Source organism: Lynx canadensis, chromosome B2 (assembly GCF_007474595.2).
Source record: "Lynx canadensis isolate LIC74 chromosome B2, mLynCan4.pri.v2, whole genome shotgun sequence".
NCBI lineage: Eukaryota > Metazoa > Chordata > Mammalia > Carnivora > Felidae > Lynx > Lynx canadensis.
In genome coordinates, this window is record NC_044307.1 from 22,070,500 (window position 1) to 22,092,859 (window position 22,360).

A 22,360-nucleotide genomic window follows, 5' to 3' on the forward strand; every position below is an offset into this window, starting at 1 on the left:
CAAAGGGCAGAGGCAGGGTCTGCTTGGCACTGGAGAGGGGCTGCAGAACCGAAGGTGGGGATGGCCAGGAGAAGCAGGGCTGGACACTTGGGAGTCAGGGGGGTTGTGGGTGGGAGGAGGGGCTCACTCCGGAATAACACAGCAGGGTGGCAGAAGTAAATAGGAAGTCCTAGAAGCTGCTTGGTTTGCTCCAGCTGTCAAGAAGGGGGAGGAGAAAACCCTGTGGGACGGGGGAAGAGGGTGGGGGCTGTTAGGATGTTATTTAAGAGCCAACTTTCTTGTCCTTTTAACTGCGTCCTTTTGAGGAAGTGTCCCTGAGCAGCACAGCGCCAGCCTGAGGCTAGGGCACCTCGGGAGGGGACCGCAGGTAAGCAGCCCGGCAGCTGCGAGCCTGCAACCAGGAGCCAAGGGCCCCCCCCCCCCCCCCCGCTCGGTCTGCCCCCTGCCTGGGGTTTCCCGAAATCCCTCAGCGGGCTGCTCCGGGTGTAGGGGGCGGGGGAGGGGCAGCCTCCTTGTCCAGTTCTGTTCCTAGTCCCTATCTCCGTGCCTACCCAGCGCCGCGCCACTTCCATCAGAGGGGGCTCCTCAGGCTCTCTTCCACGTAGCCCTGAAGGCACTGCTTGCAAGAAGGCCACTAGCTGGGAATGAGGGACTTGGGAGTGCTCCCCCAAGGGAGGACTCTGGAGGGGTGAGACAGAAGGATGGAGAGAGATAGAGAGATAGAGCTAGGTAAGAACACCTACTTGGCTCGGCTTTCTGTCCCTGTGCATCCTCTGTTCCCTTCCCAATTCGAGAGCTGAACTTGAGCCCCTGCCTAGCCCCCTACCCCCCACTCACCTGTGAGAAGGGAGTGCTTCTGCCCACCCAGCCAGGCCTGCACAAGATCCTTTTACTGGCCAAGCACCTGGGGATCCCCAGCTCTCTGCTTTCTGGGTTCTCTCTCCCAACAGGCCAGTGCCCTGCTGGGCTCTGCTCTGTACTACCCCCAAACCCTCTCTCCCCTAGTGATCCTAAGCCCACCCTTTTTATTCCCCTGCAGAGGACTGCTTTTTCCCCTGCGTTCCCTCCATCATTAACCCTTTCTCCTTGTCCCCTGAGTTCACTGGAGACTTTGTGTAAATATGTCTGTAGGTATTTATGGAAACCTATTCAGACTTTATACTTGGAAACATTGCTATCTCCGTCCCAGACCAAATACCCTAGTAAGTGATTATCTTGTCTCCAGCTGTGTTGCCTTTGCTTCTAGAACAGTCTACTCTGGTTTGCCTCTATAGTGGAGGCTCTTCATCTTTGGAGGGTGTGCTTGGTTTTAAAAAAAAAAAAAAAGCCAAATAGCCAAGAGTCATGACTGGGTGATCCAGGTGATCAAGGTGAAAGCTTCATTTGGGTCAGAAACAAGGGCTCCCTTTATTTGGTCAGTCGGTCAACAAGTACAGACTGGGGAGTGACAGTGAGGTGTGTGGTATTTGAGCTGGCTCCTTGCCTGCACAAACTCCGGAGGAAAGGGAAGTAGGCTTGGAGCTAAGGCACTGTTAGCACCACTGACCAAGTACATTTAGAGAAAGGCTATTTATAGCCTTATTTAAAATTGCCAATGTCCCCCCCCCACACACACACACACAGACTCCATCTGCCTTCTCCTCTGTGTGGTCCTGGCTCCAAAGTAATGGCCACCTTCTTATACCCCTTTGTGTTTACTTCTGGAAAGTGTGGGCTCCACCCTAACCCTCACTAGACTCTAGGTCAACAATCCTCTGTTTCGTTCTCCGGTGTACATCACAGCCTGGCACATAGTAGGCCCTCACTAAACATAGGTTGAATTACACTGCAAACATGAATGCTTTAGAGGATGCTGCTTATCTAAACACGGCTGGATGAGGTTGTTCTTAAAAGTAACTTAGGCTTCCTAAGCCTGTATGAAATGGACATACATACAGGCATATGACAGTAAACATTTCTCACAAAGATACAGCCTTTAGAGGTAATGAAGGGATTAAAAAAAAAAAACCTGCTTTCTAAAATCGTTTACATTTTTCATTTCTTCAAATAACGCCCCTTTCTTCTGCTTTCCATATGTTTTGACAAACAAGAAATCTCCCCAAGATCCTTGGGGAGCTATACTCCATCATTAGACTAATCCTTACTGCCACTTCGCAAGTTTTATTTATGCGAAACTCAAAATGTGTTGCTCCAGTGCTATCTCACACAGATAGTCTGTTTCTCTATTTTTGAATCCTTGTCTCCAATGTAATTCACCTCACATTCCTTTTCTGTGTCTCCCTTCCCCTCCCCCCCATCCCTCCTCCCAAGGAGTTTGTGAAGCTAAGAATGTCGGAGACCTCCGCACCTGCACTTGGAGGCAGGCGAGCCCTGCCCCGAAACGCCTCCAATGCGGCAGAGGATGACCTCCCCACTGTGGAGCTGCAGGGGCTGACCCCCCGGGGCTTCAACCTGCAAGGTACAGGCACAGCCACCTGCTTCTCCCTGCAGGTGCTGGCTGGGTCAGCACCCTTTGTCTCCACTAAGCTCCCACAAAAGAGATGCCCCTGCCAGTGTCTGGTATTAAAGAAAAGACTCCCAGGCCTTCTTTGGAGTGGTCAAAGGACCAAAGACTCAGATTCTTGTCCCAGTTCTGCCACTTAATAGCTTTGTGATCCCAGGGAAGTCACTTTGTCTTTCTACCTCTTGGCTATTTCCTCTATAAAACAAGGGCGCTGGCTTAGCGGGTGCTTCTTCCAGGGCTACCGTTCTGTTTTAAAAATACTCTCTAGCTGGAAGTTTCCACTTCCAAAATATTGTGGCTGTTTTGATTGTCTGGCTTGTGCCTCCTTCCTTCTCCCTCCTCCCTCCTCTCTCCATCACTGTGAATTTCAGAGCTGGAGAAAGATGCCAGACTCTGACAGTAATGGAGATGGAAACCCTCTATTTGTCTCCAGAGCAGCCTGCTGAGCAGGTGAGGCAAGCTGCTTCCCCTGCTCTTGCCTCCACTGATCCCCAGGGACCTGCTCTGGGAGTAGCAGCCAGAAGCTGACCTCCGCTCAGCCCTGTCAGCTGTGATGGGACCCAGGTGCCAGCAGTGGCTTGGTGACACAGGTGCCATTCCCTTGGGCCATGGCAGGGACATTCAGACTCATGTCCCTGAATGGCATCTAGCAGGGAGCACTTTTTGTCAGTAGCACACTGCACCAAGCCCATTTTTGGTCCTGAGGGGGCTCTGTGCTAAGTTTCATTGGGTGTGAACACCCACTTGCTTGGGTAGGTGCCCACCATCACCTTGGGGTGTGTGGCTAATTTGCCTCATCAGAAAGAGGTCAGCAGTTGAAAGCAAAGAAAAAGAACAATGCCGATCACTAACAAGTACAGCAAATCAGAACTTCTCGACATTGTGGACAGATTTGATTGTGTTACTATCACATCTAGCTGGTTGATATTCAATTGTGAAAACAGAGAGAGATCTAGTACCATCCATTAAGGTACCATCCAAATTTGGAGGAGAGAACTCACAGAAGGGCATCTTCAGCTTAATAGAAGGGTCCAGACAAACTTGTGAACTTGTAGTTCTGAGCTATCTCTCCCAGCTGGGTGCCACATTCTCTACAACTTCATCAGTAGAGCCACAGAACAGAGTTAAAAAGGACTTGCTAATCCTCATGTTATAGGTGAGGAAGATTCAATCATCTAAATTCTCATGTTACAGGTGAGGAAACTGAGGCCAAAGCAAGTAATTAATGTCCACTCCTTCACGGACCAATCTAAGATAGGATCCTTCCTTCCTTCCTTCCTTCCTTCCTTCCTTCCTTCCTTCCATCTTTTGAATGTAAATAAAATTGGAAAGCATGAGCATGTAAAATTATCAAGCAGATTACCTTGGTGTATTCAGTTTTCTAGAAAAATTCCCCTCTGGCAGAGAAGACTCTGGGCCCTGGGGAATGGTGGCCAAGGTGCTAAAAGAAGAGGGCAGGAAGAACAGAAAGAGAGAGGGGCACAGGATCAGTGAAGAGAAATGTGCACAGAGACAGTGAGATGTAGCAAAGAACACCCCGGTCCGAGACTCAGAAGACCTGGGTTCTGTTTCCACATTTGCCACTTGCTTACTTTGTCACCCAGGGGAGCTTCATTTTCTCCATCAGGAAAATGGAAGCAATACCTACTTTACAGCTGCCATTGTGATCAAATGACCAGTGCCCATGAGACACCTGATCCATAGGACGCGACCTACAAATGCTCCTTGATTCAGAAGCAGGTTATCATACCCTACTAGGTTAGGGGCCCACCACAGTGAAAGGGGCCCACCACTTCCAAGGGGAATGTGTAACCACCTGCAGGGTCTGTCTACCTGAAATCTGAACAAAATGTTGCTAATAAGAAATCAAAACTTCCAGAAAACTTGAGCAGGTGGGTTGATTTAAAAAACAAACAAACCTGGGTTTACTGTTTTTTGTTTATTTTTGGAGGCACAGGTGGGGAATTATATTGAAGAGAATTATTTGGAAAAATCAGTCATCATGTATCCACAGCCCAAGTGACATTCTGGGATACCTATTACAGACCTTGGCAGAGGTGTGTGAGTGTCCAATGACTGTACAATGAATGAACAGTCAGTCACTGGAGAATTGAATGACTCACCAGCCCTAGAGTCATTATAATCTTATTATTAATAGCATGTTCCAGATTTCATAAACATGCATGCATTTAATGTGAACTAATTGCTACTCACTATGAGAATAGGGTCTCAGAACCCAGGGAGCATAGAGGAAAGTCCTAGATGAGTAGAACAGAAGAAAATACCAGCGTATAAACCACCTGATCAAGGAGGACTGTCTCCTACTTATCCTTTATATTTCAAATTTCTCTGACACGAAATACATCAACTTGTCCCAAGTTATCCCCTGCTAAAGTAGTCACGGTATTTAACTTCTGTCTTCTTGCAGTTTATGCAGTGACCACTAGGGGCGTCCAAGAGGGCTTGGATATCCCTGAGCCCTTGCCTGAGGACGCTTTGGCTCTCAAAGTCATAAGGCAAACTCTCCTCATTTTTTCCAAAAGCGTCCCTTTAGCAAGCTACTTGTACCAAGCTGACTGAAAAGGCAGAAAAGCAAGAGGACGAAAGGGGGGAAATGGCAGATTTTTCGCTTCAAACAGCCTTGTGGCAGTCGATGTATATAATATACACTGAATGTGAATAATACCCTTAATTCATAGCTTTTGTGAGTATTTGGTTAAGAATGACTTTAGCCTGCATTTCAGATTGTATAAACTCACATAAAGTTCCTCCCATCCAGCAGCACACTATTTACAAAAAATTGAAATATTTGAGGTGACAGTGAAACCCCAGAGATAGGACCAGCTAGTCTCACTGGTGATGTTTGACATCTTCATGTGTTTTTAGGGGTCCTTAATGCCCTCTTCCGAACTCAGTTGTAGCTGAGAATGGTATGTGAAAATCTCCTCAGATTTCTAGATTTGCATCTCTTCCTATTAGACTGTTCTGCATGCTCAGTGGTTATTTCTGAAAATCTCTTTACAGTTTTCCTGGTCTCAAAGGTTATTTTAGGAGATGTAATGTTCAGGAAGATAACCTCATATTCTTGGTCTGGTTTGACTCTGCATTGTTAACCATAGTGATCATTTACAGTAATGATTATAATCCTTATTGGATACATCTAATGTGATCAATTCAACTGTAAAGCAAGTCTGGATTTCTAAAAAAAAAAATCAAATGCAGGAGAGATCTCGAATCTTTCAAGCTAATGGAGTCTTGTACCTTTCTGAGCATCTCCTCCTTCCCACCCCATTCCCTGTCAGAACCAGATCAACTAGTTAACTAATTAATTATAAATCTCTCCTTTGTGCAGAATAAACCTCTCTGGGTTGAAGATTTTTAAAAGAATAAGAAAGACATTTAATGTATGATTCAGAAATGAGGTTGTATAGAATCAATTCATTCTTTCATTCGGTTTGTGTAAAAGCATTTAATGACTGCCACCTGTGTGTCAGGAGCTATGCTAAGTTCTCTCTGGGGACACAAAGATGAGTAAGCCAATCCCTGGCTTCAAGTGGCTCTCGATTTAGTAGATGATATAGACACAGAAAAGATCATTGAAATTCCATGCAAAAATAGCGTAACAGAAATTATGCCTATTGCAGCAAAAGAACAGAGAAAGGAATAACTTGGTGTGGGTACAGTGAGAAAGAGGACAACTGAGTTGGGTCTCAGAGGATGAATAGGAGTCTTCCAGACAGGCAATGCATGGGAACTGCATTTCTAGCAGAGAGAACAGTATTTATCAAGTAATGGGGATATGGTGGGGGATAAGCCTGGGGAAAGTAGGCAGGGACCTATTGTACACTGAGGTACACTGAGACCTTACCTTTCCTCCTTGCAAAGGATTCTAAATAGCAAAATGAAATCATCAGAATTATGTTTCATGAAGGCAATTCTAATGGTGAGGGGGAAATGGAGAGAAGGAAATATACTTGGAGGCTGCTGTTGAGATACTTCCAGCAAGAGGAGAGGTAGGCCAGACAGATTTCAGTCCCTGGAGAAGATGCTGGTCTCACTTCTTACTCCAGCTTGCTCTGGGCAGCTAAGCATTTCTTATACAGTTTACAGTACAGGACATTTGAATAGCAACAGTTGAAAAACAATAAGCTTCTTTTTAAGAAAATGTTTTTAATCATTCTAATTAATGATACTTTAAAACTTGAGGTTTCCAAAGGAAATATGAGAAAGGAACTTTTATCCTGTTGTTTCAACAATAAGCAGACCTACTTCCCCATGGACAGTATTTATGCCTACACTTTGGTAATAATATTACCGAAGATTGCATGGGGATTTCATTTCACTAGGGAATTCCTAGGATATGAACCTAAACATTTAACTTATCTCAAGATTCCATCTGTGACAGGTATAATCATTCTCCAAAGAATATTTTTACAACCTAAGGAGAAAATAATCTACTTTTTTTCATATTAGGGAAAGGGTAGGAGGACCAGGAAGCAGCTGGTTCATGAGGAGAGATTTTTTTTTTTAACCAGTCCATTTTCTGATGTGTTTGGAATTAGGCTAAATTGTGTTAGGTAGACTTTTTGAAAGCTGTCACTTTGAAAGAGCAAGCTGCCAACTTTCCAGCTACAATATCTCTCTAAAACAAAAACAAAAACAAAAACAAAGTAGCTTAGCAATGAGTGGCTCTATTTTGCCAGGAACTGGGCTTGGACAGGGAGAAGCAAATTCATTTCCTGTTTATGGCGAATGGAGCCTAGATGAGAAGTCTCCTTCAATCTAAACTATGTCTCATTAATCCAATAAGCAAAGCAAAAATCAATATGCCAGCTTAATGAGTGTTTACTGTTTACTACATGAAGAGGGACAGCACTGACCAAAATGGACAAGAGAAAGAACTATGATGTTTTTATATCTATGCTCAAATTTTACAACCAACATCTATAGACCCCTTGCTATTGCTAGGTATTGTATAAACACCAAATACAAAGCTTGATCTGTGGTGACTGTCCATGAGCAATGAAAAAAGTGTTGTTTAATCAGTGGTTTGATGACCTCACCTTATTCCCCAGTGCTCAGGCCAACCCCTAGCAAATCCACAGAGCTATGCTGTCCTTTCCTTCTCCCTCTAACGATAAACAACCCTGCTGGTTACCCTTCCATATGTCTTGTCCATTTGACTAAAGTCTACAACATTAGTTCTTTAAACTCTTACTTTTAATGTCGCTTTTAATCTTCCGCGTCTTGGTCAAGTTTTATTTTTTAAATGAAATGTTTTCATTGGTTTAAATTATTTTAATATGCAGTTTTATTTTAAGAGATTACAAAGGGAAATCTTACTAATCATTGCCTTGGTTTTTCCCCACATAGAGTACAACCGTAGTTTTCCATGATTTTTTTTTTCCTTTTTTCCTGTAGGCACTGACCTGTTGGAGGATTGTTGCAGTAAAGAATGAAAAGATCATTTAGAAAAAAATAGAATTTTTTAAAACTCCATACTTAGAATAAGCATTATCAAAATTATAACATTGCAGACTACATTATTTTAAAACAAATTCTTCATGTATATGCTAACATATGTTCATTTTATATATTATTATTTAATTTATATTTATAAATATATTTAATATATATTTATGTGACAAATGTAAACATATTATATATGTTTTTGTTTTCACTATGAAACCATAGTGGTTTTTTTGGCTTATGTTTTATAGACTCAAAAGAATCTATTAGTACTCTTATTTACCTTATGTTATAAGTAATATATGAATTATGAACTATCAAGGCATGGAATCTTTATTCCTGTCTGAAATGAAAGTGCTACTCTGGGGGCCTCATATTATGAAACCACAGATCACTATCTTCAACGCTGTACAATATATAATATACTATACACACATATATACAATATACTATATATAGTCCTGAAATTGGTATCTGTTAAGAATGAAATTGTCTGATAAATAACATTTAAAGGACTCCCGTGATTAATCTTCTGATAAATAGAATATCCATTTTATGATGAATAACCAACTCTAAGTTCCAAATTTTCAGGCATTACATTTGTTTAAAGTAAAAAGTGGCATATTTCCCATGGCGTCTTTTCACGTCTTCCCAGGTACAGTGAAGATGAGATCTTGTCCGCAAAGGCTTATAGTTTCATAGATAAATGGCCTATATTAAGATGACACAAAGTGCTTCATGATGATAAATTTTTATTAAAAAAAGGAAAAACATATTCTGGGAATATGGAGGGGAATAAGGAGGGGAAATTTATTTCATCCACTTGTGGAAATGCAAGAAAAGAAAAGCAAGCCTGTCTTCTCAGAATACACCTCCCCATTTTGCAGGTGATAAAACGGAGGCACAGGAAGTTTGTATAACTGGTCCAAAGTCATGGTGATAGTCAGTGCCAGAACTGGGATTTGAGTCCAGAAAATCTGCCTCGAAAATCTATACTCTTATCCACTATGCTATTCTCCTCTCTTAATAATAACAATGATAATACAATGAAAATAATTTGTGAGAATTTGCTAGGGCCAGACACTGTGCTAAAGCAGTTTATATACATTTTTTCATTTAATCCCTACACGAACCCTGTAAAGCAAACATTCCATTATCTTTTTAAAGGAAAGAAAACTGAAGCTCAGAGAGATTAAATAACTTCTCTGAGGTTGCACAATTAGTAAGTAGTGAAGCATCACCCGGAACATATTCTGCAAAACACTGAACTCCACAGAAAATAGTCCCCATGAGCATTTAAGTTTGGAAAACATGGCACCTATAGGATATTTACAATGCACATCAATATATTAAAGTCTCCCATAAATCCTGCAAGAATCCTGATTGACTTTGGTTAAGCAGCATTTTCCCAAACTGGTTTAACCGTGGAACTCTTATTCTTCCAATAGATATCAGTACCCCACAGAAGTAGTACTGTGTTTCACTACTTCAGGGATAGACTGACTTTAACCAGACTCACTAGACATTAACCAAATTCATTAGACAAGTTCATGGAACTAGAAAGCCAGAGTTTTCATTTGCAATAAGAATAAAACCAGTGAGAGCCAGATATTAAAACAAAACAAACAAACAAACAAACAAACAAACAAAAAACCTTGAATTTGTCTTTCTAGCTTTATATTTCCCTTTGGCAAGGCTGCTTGGGAAGCCAAGGCATAAAGCCAATATACTTATTTTCAGGGGCACATTATCATGGAAGAGGTGGTGGGATGAGATGAGGCAAATCCTGGCAGTGCTCCAGAACCAGTGCTTTCATCACCTGGAGGCAGATTAGACTCATCCCATCCTTCACCTGGAGTGCTATAGCAGACTCTCAGCCGACCTTCCTGCCTCCAACACTGCCACCATCCATTCCTTTTCTTACTCTGTCACCAGAAGCAGTTGAAATTTATATACATAAATCTAATCATGTCATTTTGCTGTATCAGATTTTTCACTGGATCCCCAGTGCCGTTAAAATCCAAATTACTCACGTGATCTACAGGACTGGCATGAGTGGCTCCGGCTTACTTTTCCTCTGTGGTCCCACTAGCACATTCCAGCCAACCAATCATGCTTCAATTTCTTTTTTTTTTTTTTTTTCAACGTTTTTTTTTATTTTTTTTATTTTTGGGACAGAGAGAGACAGAGCATGAACGGGGGAGGGGCAGAGAGAGAGGGAGACACATAATCGGAAACAGGCTCCAGGCTCCGAGCCATCAGCCCAGAGCCTGATGCGGGGCTCGAACTCACGGACCGCGAGATCGTGACCTGGCTGAAGTCGGACGCTTAACCGACTGCGCCACCCAGGCGCCCCGCTTCAATTTCTTAAGTAAACTACGCACTCTCTTGCCTCAGTCTTCACTCATCCTCCTCTCTCCCTGAAACATCCTTCCCCACCCCTTTTTCTACCTGGAAAACTTGCTCACCTTTCTGACCATTGTTTATATACCTCACTTCTTCCAAGGAGCTTCCTTAATCCCCCCTGCCAAATCTTGGTTACAGGTTCCCTATACCTTCCAGATACCCTCCTCCATCAAATACCCTGTACCACTTTATCAGAATATTTATGGTGCCATGTCATAACTATCTTTTCAATTTTTAGTATCTACCACTGTTTATTTATCTAGGTTGTATTTACTAGGCAGTGACCTAATCAGCATTTATATTCATATCTTGAATGGCAACATAAAATGACACACGTAAAATTCCTGGAGGACAGCAAGTTGGGGAGAGTATTAAATACACTGAATATATGCTTAGGGTCTAAAATTACATTAAAAGCTTGGAGCAATTAACCAAAATGCAATAAGATGAAATTCAACATAGATACATGTAAAACCTTAACACTGAGCTACAAAGAAGAAAATCTTTGCATAGATATGGCTAAATAGCAACATAAGTGAGTGGTTTCTAAGGGTCTAGATTGAGTCCTAATCATAGAAATGACATCACAATGTATTTTTAAGGCTTTCTCTTTATCAGGTGCTTCACGTTGATCAATAATAAGATAGAACTATTTAAAATACTAATGATATCTTGGACTGAAATAACAGAAATATACTATTTATTTGGAAAGATGTAGTGGTCTCATTGTTTTTTATTGGGAATTTATAAAATGGAATATATTCCAGAACAAAGTAGTGGGTAAAAGGTCTGGAAAAGAACAGTGGAAGAAATGGTGAATGTTTTAGTCAAAGGAATAGAAGCTTTTACATACCTAAGGAGTACCAGATGAAATGAATAGAATGCATTCTATATTTATCCAGAAGTCAGAACTAGGATCCATTGTTAGAAAAATTGCAAGGAAGCAAATGTCAGTTCATCTTACAGGAGTTTTTCAAATAATTAAAATTGTTTAAAAATGGACTGTTCGCCTTGCAAGATAGTGGGTTTCCCATTCAGATGAAGACAAAAAGCCTAAGCATTCGGGCTTTCAAGATGTTTCATGCAGTACATAGGTCTATCAGATGCTCTAGAAAGTGCCTTTGCCCTCAGAGATTCTGTGAGGCTATATCAGTGCATTCCTTCCAATCATGCTGATGGAGACCTGATTAAACCCATTTCTGAGGATTAAGTTTTTAGACATTTAAACAAAATGAAACGTTATGGAAAGGTACAGTGTGAAGAAAGATGACCAGATGAGTTGATTACTAAGGTCCTTTTCAACTAAGACATTTATGATTCTCTAGCTCTTTCTGAAGTTGGCTTAACACTGGGGACTGTAACCTTAATAAGGTCAGAGAACTTAGGGGAAAGGCAGCTTAGAAGAGAGAGGTCTAGAGAATTAAACATCTTCCACCCACAGCATAATGGAAGGAAAGTGCCCTTCAGGGGACCATGTTCAGGGTTCTGCGATGGGGTAAAAATAAAACTGTATCTTGCACTTTCTATGTGCTGTAATATCACAGTCACAGTAACCCACTGAGCATCACACCGACCATCAGAGTTTATATTTAAGCTCTCCACAAGTAAGACTATGGCCCCACTATATGCCAGGCATGGTATGAGAGCCGTCGTCATGTTATGTCATTGAATCTTTGTAGAAATTCTCAAAGTTTTAGTATCCTCATTTGAAAGGTGAGAAAAAACTCAGCTGCTATGAGGCAACATCCCTTACCTAAGTAATTAAGACGCCTGAGATTCACACTCAGGATTACCTGGACTTTGAATTAATGAAGAATGTTTCAGGAACTCCTAGACTTTTGAACTGGAGAGTATCTTAATGAGTCCAACTTCTTGATTTCACCTATGAGACAAAAATGGGTTCAGAGGGGACCAGGTGTCCTTTTACACAGGATTCCTGTGTAAAAGCAAAGGAAGGCACTGGAGTCTTTGAGGGTGATGATCCAGCGTGATACAGACTCAGCAGCTGTGCACCCTGTGTTCACAGCCGTGAGGGCAAAGCATGCAACAGGTGGGTTCAGGGAAAGGGTGGGTGGGCAGGAGGCTAGTGTACCCCCACCAGCCTCTCTCATGAATTCCCCTTTAGAATTCCAAGTGTGAGCACAGAAATCTGTCTCTAGACTAGATCTTGCAAACTACAATGTAGATGGGTAGAGTGACCTCCACATTGAGTGATCATTTGCAGAGGGAACGGGAGAAAGGTGGGAGGGGATCTAACTGTTACCTGGTGCTATCATGTCTCAAATAAGTGTATAACTGACATATACTCTCCCAATTCCAAAAACCAAAGGAAAAACCTATAGATTTTTTCAGCATACCATGGTTTGACTTCCAGACTGGTTATTTAGGAGCTAGGGAAATGTGAAGCTTGTTCCTGCATGTTCAAAGTGGAAACCGTTATATGTATCTCAATGAAATGTCAGTATCCTTTCTCCACACTTGTTCTTTTCTTTCTTGCCTTTGAGGAATCAGATCTACTTTTAGAAATAACAAAAGGAGATTTTTGACCCTTTCTAAAGTAAGAGGAGAATTTTGGATTAAAGGTTAACTTTGTCCTTGTAACATCTCTTTGAGGGTTTATCATATTTGATTCTTCCCTTTTTAAAGATAAGAAAATTGAAGTGGCTATACTCTGCTTATCCCTAGTTAGTGACATAGTGAGTTGGTAGTCATGATGGTGACCACCTGCCATCATGAAAGAAGTGTGAGTGTAGGAATGTGAAGACTTGAACTCTGGTCCTAGTTTCTCTGTACCTAGACCTGTATGGGAGGCATCATCAACACTGCTCTGTCTATCCTACAAAAGTGCCCTGTGGTATAAAATGAGATTAGAGGGGGGGAAGCTTTTAAAGTCATTGTTAGAACAGGAATGTCACAAGAGACTGACCCCCAAATCCACCAGCCCCCTGTAGAGGGTTCTATCTAACAGGCCTCATTAACTTGCTTCTTCAAGAAAAAACAATCTATTTTTTTTTGAGTTTGTGGTTAAACCAAAGTTACTCAATGGTTTCCCTTAATTGTTTTCTATGTGTGTAGACTACCTTAATGTCACAAATGTTCACCTGTTCAAGGAGAGATGGGACAGCAACAAAGTGGACCACCACACTGACAAGTATGAAAACAACCACCTGATTGTACGTAGAGGACAGTCTTTCTTCATTCAGATTGACTTCAATCGTCCATACAACCCCGGAAGGGATTTCTTCAGAGTGGAATATGTCATTGGTAAGTGCCACACATAAGTCATGTCATGATAGTCCATCTATGTCATCACATCATGATTGTCATGATATCATGGGTTGCATAGTAGAAAGGGATACAGGTGCAATTGTGTTATTTCCTAGAATTATACTGTGACAATTGGCTGGACCTGGGACCATATCCAGCTCCAGGACAACCTTATATTCTAAGATGGGTCTGTATAATGCCAAACACAATAATTTGGGCCTACCCTGGTAAAATTCTTACATACTCAAAGTGAGTATAATTAATACAAAATGTTAGTTAATTAAATTATTTTTCACAAATGGCTTTGCAATCCTATAGTGTGGCTTTTAGTTTATCAGCTCTACTCTTATGATTTATTTGGTTCTATGTACCAAAATTATTTGCAATTCTTAGTATTATTTGAAATTCTTAGTATATAATCTCCATACAAGCATTTCCCAAAGTTTGCTTTGCTCTAAACTGCTCCCGTGTAATGGCTCATAAAATATAGACCATCAAATAAAGTTCACTAAACATTTATACTCTAATCTCCTTTTGTAGGCTGACAATACACATTAGCTTAACAGTTCAAGAAGGTACCATTTAAGTCTGTTTGGTTCAGTGTTTCCCCAATTAATTTTATCCTGGAATCCTTTATGTTATAGCTATTAATATTTGACACATTTTAGTAAATATTTATCTAGACATTACAAATATAGCAAGTAAACACATGCACAAAAAAGCAAAAATGGTTCGATATCAAAAAAGCTGTCCATATAATCCTATATATAAATAAAATAAAAACCAGGCAATCAAACTAATACTCACTGAAAGGAACATATTAAACTCAGCAGCTGTTTTTTTTAAAGACTTTAAATAAGATAAAAGTAAAAGAAATCTCCTCAATTATAATAAAGATTATTTACCCCAAACCAACAACTTTTGGTATGTTAAGTGGCAAAAAATTCATTTAATTATAATCAGAAATTAGGCAGAGATACCTGTTATTGTCATTCTTTTGTTGTTGTTGTTGTTGTTGTTGTTGTTAAGCATTGCTTTAAGGATTTCAGCAAATGAACAATTTAAGAGAAATATCCTATAAATACTGGGAAAGAATAAAATTACATATTTTGCTAATGCTATGATAGTATATATATATATATACCCAACAGATTCAAGAAAAAAAGCACAGTGTTAAAACTGGTAAGATGGCTGGATATAAAATAAATTTTAAAAAGTCAATAGCCTTTCTCTTTAGCAGTGAGGACCTAGAAATAGAAATAAGAAAAAATATTCCACATATAAAACTTACTAAAACTATGAAATGTAAAAACAAATTTTAAAAACCAAGACACACAGTGCAAATAAAGCAGCTTTTAAATCTTAAAAAGAGACATGAAAAACCAATGAAAAGACAAATATGGTTTTGGATGTGATATCTCCATTTTTTAAGTCTCCCCAAATTAGTATATAAACATAGTGCATTTCCAATTGGAATCACAACAGAGGATTTTTTTTTGTCTTGAATAAAATAACAGAGTTCATTTGTAAGAGTAATTGCTTGGCAATAATGAAGAAAATGATACAAAGAAAGAATGAATAGTAGAGCACTTTCTATAAGAAGTATCTATTAGAACATACTATCAGAAGTGTTTCGTGGAACAGAATAGAGAATCCAGAAATAGACCTCAGTATGTAAGATTATGTAATATAGTTGTTGGTTTCATGGAGTAAGAAAAGTACATGGGCTTTTTGGCTTTTTGTTTGTTGTTTTAATAACGTATTTTACATCTCGGTATTTTAGTATATATGTATATTTTATTGGGTGTATATATTTGTTACATGTAAGTATATGCACTTGACATATTTTTGTATTTAATATATTTATCTATACATGTGTAATTATATATATTATTTTACATGTATATATATTTGGTTTATACATACCAAAATACCATAAGTGACCATATATATGAACAAATGACCAAAATATAAATATCACAAGTGAAATCAATGGATAAAAGATAGAGCTGGAAAAATATTCAGAACATACATATGAGATAAAAGGTTAATGTAGAAAAAAATCTCTTACAAATTGACAATCTGAAGACAAGCAATAGAAAAATAGACAAAGTATATGAAGAAACAATTCAAAACAGAGAAAATCCAGATAACCTGTAATCATATGAAAACCATGCTCAAATTCATTGGGATTGGGAAAGCCAAAGTCATTTATATCCAACAGGCAAAAATTTAGAAAAACTGTAATTGAAAAACACACATTGCTGATATAAATGTACAATTTCATAACCTCCTTAGAATGCAATTCGGCAGGATCAGTTTTAGGATTATCAGTTTCAGGATATTAAGAGGACATATGCCTTTGAGCTAACAACTCCACTCTTAGAAATCTATACCATAGGTATTTAAAATCTAGTTTATAAAGATGGCTATTATTTACTGCAGCATTATTTATAGTGGCAAAAAATAAAAAAGTCTCTTAATAATGGAATGGCGGAAATATTCACACAATGAATTGTTACTTTTAAAAAAAGAATGAATTAGACCTATGCCAGATGATTTCAACAGAGGTAGTATTGAGGAAGCAAAATATGGAGGAGTACCTATGATCTTCTCTACATGCAACTGTGTTCATGCATAGGTCAATAGAGTGTTGTGAGTGCAGAAAAGAGTAAGAAGCACACACATAGGTGATGATATGCATTCCTTGGTGGGAGGGTAGGAAGGAGGGAGAAGCAAAAGGAAAGGGGAAACTAGTGAGGAAGAGAGAAAAAAAGCAAGCATGATGATATCATTATATGTACACATCTAGATAAAATTATTGATCTATGTGGAGATATACATATGTGTATATATGCATATGTATAATTTATATATACATCTAGATTTATACATATACATTATATATATAAAGAAATTACAAATAATACAATCAGAACTAAAAATAAACAGCACTTCCTTAGAAAAAAAGTCTCTGGCCCCTAACTACTCAAGGTATATGGTTTGTACTCACTTTCATTTACAGTGCAAATTCATACATAAATGTGGGGAAATTGGTTGAAGCCAGAGTGGAAATGGGAAAGGAGGAAAAGAGATCCCTGAGTCAGAATGAACATCATCAGTACGACGTGTGGGTTCTGGGCAGAACTGTTTATTATCCCAATTGTGGGGTAAGAGAAAGAAAAACTAAATCACTATTCCTGTATGTTAAGTGAAATGTAATAACCACAATTTCATTACATTTAGGGAGCAGACTATTATTGTTCATATTTTTTAATACAATTACTTCAGGTGAGAAAAGACTGCACAGCTAATATTTTTCACAGTATTTTTAAATCTGATGAAAATTTATTTTTATTTCTTTCCCTAAGTGCATTTATCTCTTTCAAGTGTGGGGTGTGTGTGTGTGTGTGTGTGTGTGTATGCACATTTGTTTGGAGTAGAGTCGATTAAAATGCCCTTCACACCTTTATAATGTAATGATCACTCCATGTGAGTCAACAAACACACTTTTGAAGTTCCGTCCCCAGTTTTGCTCCAACTACACAGGAATTTTATCTCCTTCACAGCCAAGTATTTAGTGCAGCAAGGAGGGAGGAAGCCTTTGTCCCTGAAGTGGACTTGACTGAGGTGTGAGGCTCTTTCCACAGACCGTTCAGAAAATAGCTACGATAATGGAAGTCTTAGGAAAACCGACACGATGAGTGTGAGGTCGGGTTCCTAGTGAGAGCTGGGAGCCACCGGGACAGCATGCCTAGTCCTGAGGGAGAAGGTCTGGGCACTACCACAGCATCCCCCCAGCGAGCATGTGAACTCTTTTACAAAGGACTTTTTTCCTTCAGTAAAAAGGTGGGATGGGGGAAGCATAGCAAATTTGCCTTTGAGATAAAAATCTATATATTTTAAAAACCAACACGTATTCTAAATCCTTCTTAGAGCCCATGATGTGTACTTTCAGAGTTAAGCTGTATTCCAATGCGTATAGCCCATAATAGGCATCATTACATTTGAGGATTTTGTATTTCCAAATTTATTGCAGAAACAAGGAAAGAAAACTAGCAAAATTCCAGAGTCTACTATTTAGTGCATGAGAATTCAAACACATTTCTAAAGGGCTGTAAAAGACCAATGATAGAGGATTTATCCAAGGCAGTCTCCTTTGTGCATCCCAGGTCATTCAGGGGATGCTATGACCGCCCGAGGTTTCACCACCAGTGGTAGGACCAAGAGTGAAAAAAAGCACATTGTGGGACGCTCATGGGGCTCAGAGATTTTTCTCTTAAAATGCAGTATTTCTTTCAATAGGGTTGAATAAAACCATGAAAATTGGATTTTAAAAGTGATTATTGTAATGAGAAGAAATGTGTCAAATGTGCACTGGAAATGAAATTAAGATCAAGGGGCGCCTGGGTGGCGCAGTCGGTTAAGCTTCCGACTTCAGCTCAGGTCGCGATCTCGCGGTCCGTGAGTTCGAGCCCCGCGTCAGGCTCTGGGCTGATGGCTCAGAGCCTGGAGCCTGTTTCCGGTTCTGTGTCTCCCTCTCTCTCTGGCCCTCCCCCGTTCATGCTCTGTCTCTCTCTGTCCCAAAAATAAATAAACGTTGAAAAAAAAAAAAAGAAATTAAGAAATTAAGATCAAAGTGTTATACATGTGGGTGCACCTCCATTTCAGGAAACATAGAAAGTGGAAGTAGTGATTTAAAAAACAGAAAAGAGATGGGCGTCTGGGTGGCTCAGTCATTTAAGCATCCGACTTCAGCTCAGGTCATGATCTCACGCTCTGTGAGTTCAAGCCCCATGTCCGGCTCTGAGCTGACAGCTCGGAGCCTGGAACCTGCTTCAGATTCTATGCCTCCATCTCTCTGCCCCTGCCCCACTCACGCTCTGCCTCTCACTGTCTCAAAAATAAATAAACATTTAAAATTAAAAAAAAAAAAACAGAAAAGAGAATACTTTGTAAAAAATAAACAACACATAACAAATCTCAAATATTTATTTTAAAGTGTTTATAACACGATTAGATTTATCAGCACAGATCAATTTATGCACTACTTTCAAAGAATATAACCATGGCCTAGAGCTAGCTATTATTATGTTAAAAACACATAAAAAAGTAACTTTACACTTAATTGTTTCCAGTTTGCATTCAGTTCCTTATTATTGTTACCTTCTCTTCCCCCGTAACTTTATGTAAGATGAACTGGGATGTGTTAACTCACGGGAGTTTCCTTTTTAAATGTTTATTTTTTGAGAGAGAGAAAGCTCAAGCAGGGTAGGGGCAGAGAGAGAAGGGGACAGAGGAGCCAAAGGCTCTGAGCTGTCAGCACAGAGCCCAATGCGGGGTTGGAACTCACAAACCATGAGATCATGACCTGAGCTGAAGTCAGATGCTCAACCAACTGAGCCACCCCTGTGCCACTGAAGTTTCCTTTTGTTACTGTCTTCAGAGCCTAAGGCATATGATTTATTTATAAGTGATTCTGCCTTTAAATCAAGTTTTTTTTTCTTTCTTTATATTTATTTTTATTTTTTTAAACATCTATTCGTTTTTGAGAGACAGAGAGAGAGACAGAGCATGAGCAGGGGATGGGCAGAAAGGGAGGGAGACACAGAATCTGAAGCAGGCTCCAGGCTCTGAGCTGTCAGCACAGAGCCTGATGCGGGGCTTGAACCCACAAACCGCAAGATCATGTCCTGAGCCAAAGTCGGATGCTTAAACGACTGAGCCACCCAGGCACCCCTTTCTTTATATTTAAATATTTAAATAAATAGACTCTGTCAGATGGTCCCAGCTTAATCCTTTGCTGGATCCTCTGGTTAGAGAAGTGAACAGGGGAATTAGTGCATCTTCTTGGCTAGGGCTTTCCATGCATGAGCTACAGATGGTCTCCATGCTTTGGTAACTGTGTTCATTAGTTGCTGGAGGAGCACAGCCATCTCTGTGAGTTTGGTGGGATGTGTTAATGGATTTGAGGAGGTGGGGTATGGCTGAAAAATGTTCCCAGTAAGGTCTATGGAACCTTTTCTTTCTTTCCACCTCTGAGCCTAAAGCCATGACATATCATGAAAGGAATGGAGCAGGATTAATTATAGATTTTGCTAACCTGTAGCTGCAGCCATGAAAACTTAGGAATAGCTGATGGTGACACTTTGTTATACTTTAACATGGGGTCTCCTTCTTGTTTGATACTCTGTTGAGAGAAAGTCATTCTGAGGAAAGAATTCTGAGCTGGATTCCTTACCAGCCATCCCCCTCAAAGCAGCCCTACCCAATTAGCCCTCCAAGGAGAAGACAGGGTTCATAAGCAAGTTCCTTCCTCCCTGGGCCCAATCACACAGCCCAAGGTGTGCAGGCCAGCACCTGGCAGATCTTCTTGCCTTTTCCTCAGTCCCTCGGTGGCTCCCCCAGCTCCAAGCTTCATATTTCTGGTGATGACAGAAAGAAGAGGGGAGGCATGGCCTCAGCAAAGCCTGTTCCTCCCATCAGGACAATGAAAGCAAACTGGTTCAGCAAACTATTCATGTCTCATTTGCTACCCTTATCTGTAAGAGAAACCATTAGATTATTTCATTTTTTCAGTCTCTTCAGAGGAGAGGGAGAGGGAGTGCTAAGAGCGGATACTGGTGGACACCCAGTGGTGTGTGTTAGCAAGCCCCTTCCAGCTTCACCATCCCGTGAGTCTGAGAGTGCAGCTCACTGACAGCACACTGAGGATATTCATCCTGAGCCCAGGTGTTTACGGGACAATATCAATTGCACATATTCTGAATTTTTTTTTCTTTTTTAATATTTTTTATTCATTTTTGAGAGAGAGAGAGAGATAAAGAGAGAGAATGAGCATGGGAGGGGCAAAGGGGGGAGAGCAAGGAAACAGCCGCAAGCCCGATGTGTGACTCAAACTCACAAACCGTGAGGTCATGACCTGAGCCTAAGTTGGATGGTCAACTGACTGAGCCACCCGAAGCCCCTATATTCTGCATTCTTAATCACATAAACCATTGAAATATCCTCAATGCTTCAATATTTCTCTTCCACGCATTTCTTGAATAGCATTCATGGAAAGCCAGTCTGGAGTGTCAGACTCTGATGCATCTTAAGGATGGGTGTGACATCAAAATTTCTCAGTGGGGGGTTCAGGATTGGAGAGAGGGTTAGAACCTGGATTAGGGCAGTCATTGTAGCAATGGAGAGGTTGGATGGGATTTGAGGAACATTTGGGTGGCAAAATCCACAGGACTTGTGATTGGCAGTCTGTACAGGCAGAGGGGTGGAAAGAGTCAGGTACAGCTCCCAGGTTGCTGGGTTGTGTGACTATGACAATAGAGGCTGGCAACTCCAAATGAGATAAAGAATGCAGGGTAATTGGGAGAAAAGGGTGAGTGTGGGAAACGGTAATGATGATAGTGGTTCCCACTGATAATTCACTCACCAGCACTGGGAACTGTGCAGAGGTTCTGTGTACTTTCCATTTAATGCTTTAGGCACCCCTGTGGGCATGGGACTAAGGTCATCTGCATTTTTCAGATGAGTTGAGTGTTGGAGGAGTATAAGTAACTTACTCAAGGTCACATCTGGAGAATGCTGGGGCTACAATTCGATCCCAGACATTCTCTCCTAATCACAATGCAGACTACCTCCACCAATGAAACAGTGGAGGCATAATGGGATTCGGTTTGAACCTGCTGAGTTTGCAGTACTTGAGGGATTACCAGATAAACATGTCCAATAGACAGTTGCTGAAGCTTAGGGACTTGGTTTGGATTTCATAAATTATAGATGGGTGGCAAGATCATTCAGACAAAGTAAATCAGGTAAGAAGCAGACTGAGGCTCAAATCCTGAGAGCAAACAACTCTTAAGGAATCAGTCCAGGAACTAGAGCCCCTGGAGGAGACAAAGACCATGTGAATAGATAAGTATAAGGGAAAATCAGGGAGTGCCGTGTCACCAAATCCAAGAGAGTTGGGTGTTTAAAGTAGAAAGCATGACCAGCTTTATCAAATACAACAAGGAGATGCAGAGACATAAGAACTTCCAAATGGACTCAGCAATTATGGGGGCACTGGTTACTCAGGGAGAAACCAAATTTTAATGGTTTGAAAGTAAATGAGATGTGAAAAGTGGGCATAGAAAATGTGGACTTATCCTTTTGGAAGAGAAGAAAAGACAATTTGGATAGTAACTGGAGAAGAATGTAGGTTAGATAAGGTGGTGTTTTGGTTTGGGTGTTTACGATTGGAGGTACTTGAACATGAAGGGAGCCATGGGGGACAGAGCCAATAGATGAGGAATCCTCAAGAATCAAGAGAAACGCTGGTGGCTGATGGAGAATGCTGGAAGAAGTGAAGAGACATGGATGAGGGATTGTCTAGGAAGAAGAATCTGTTTCCTCTGAGGGTGTTGAGAAAAAGATATGGGAGAATGTGACTGCATTAGGTAGAAAGATAGGAAACTGATCATGCCTGATAACCTCACGTTTCTCAAAGATGTAGGAGGTGAGCCGGTATAGCAGGAGCTGAGGAGTGCAAAGAACCTCGTCTTATATCTGAAAGCATCATCCAGACCCTTTAAGACTTCTGGTTCCCTTTAGATTTTTGGCTCAGAGAATCCAGATAAAGTCACCATCCATTGGGCACCTGGGTAGCTCAGTCGGTTGAGCATCCGACTCTTGATTTCTGCTTGGGTCATGATCCCAGGGTCGTGGGATTGGGCCCCT

At 40.6% G+C, this 22,360-nt stretch overlaps 1 protein-coding gene across 3 annotated transcripts in view; it reads left to right on the forward strand.

Annotated features, from left to right (window-relative positions):
- The first annotated feature begins 267 nt into the window (after positions 1-267).
- The window catches only part of F13A1 (coagulation factor XIII A chain), a 165,184-nt gene continuing 143,091 nt past the window's right edge, over positions 268-22,360 (forward strand). For 2 of the 3 annotated variants that reach the window (XM_030314906.1, XM_030314908.1), the window contains exons 1-3: positions 268-367; positions 2,311-2,458; positions 13,454-13,642. In XM_030314906.1, coding sequence (XP_030170766.1) covers positions 2,329-2,458; positions 13,454-13,642 — 319 coding nt within the window. In that variant the 5' untranslated portion in view covers positions 268-367; positions 2,311-2,328. Of the gene's footprint in view, positions 368-582; positions 730-2,310; positions 2,459-13,453; positions 13,643-22,360 lie in introns of those variants that run through there. The other variant, XM_030314907.1, reaches the window with a different exon arrangement.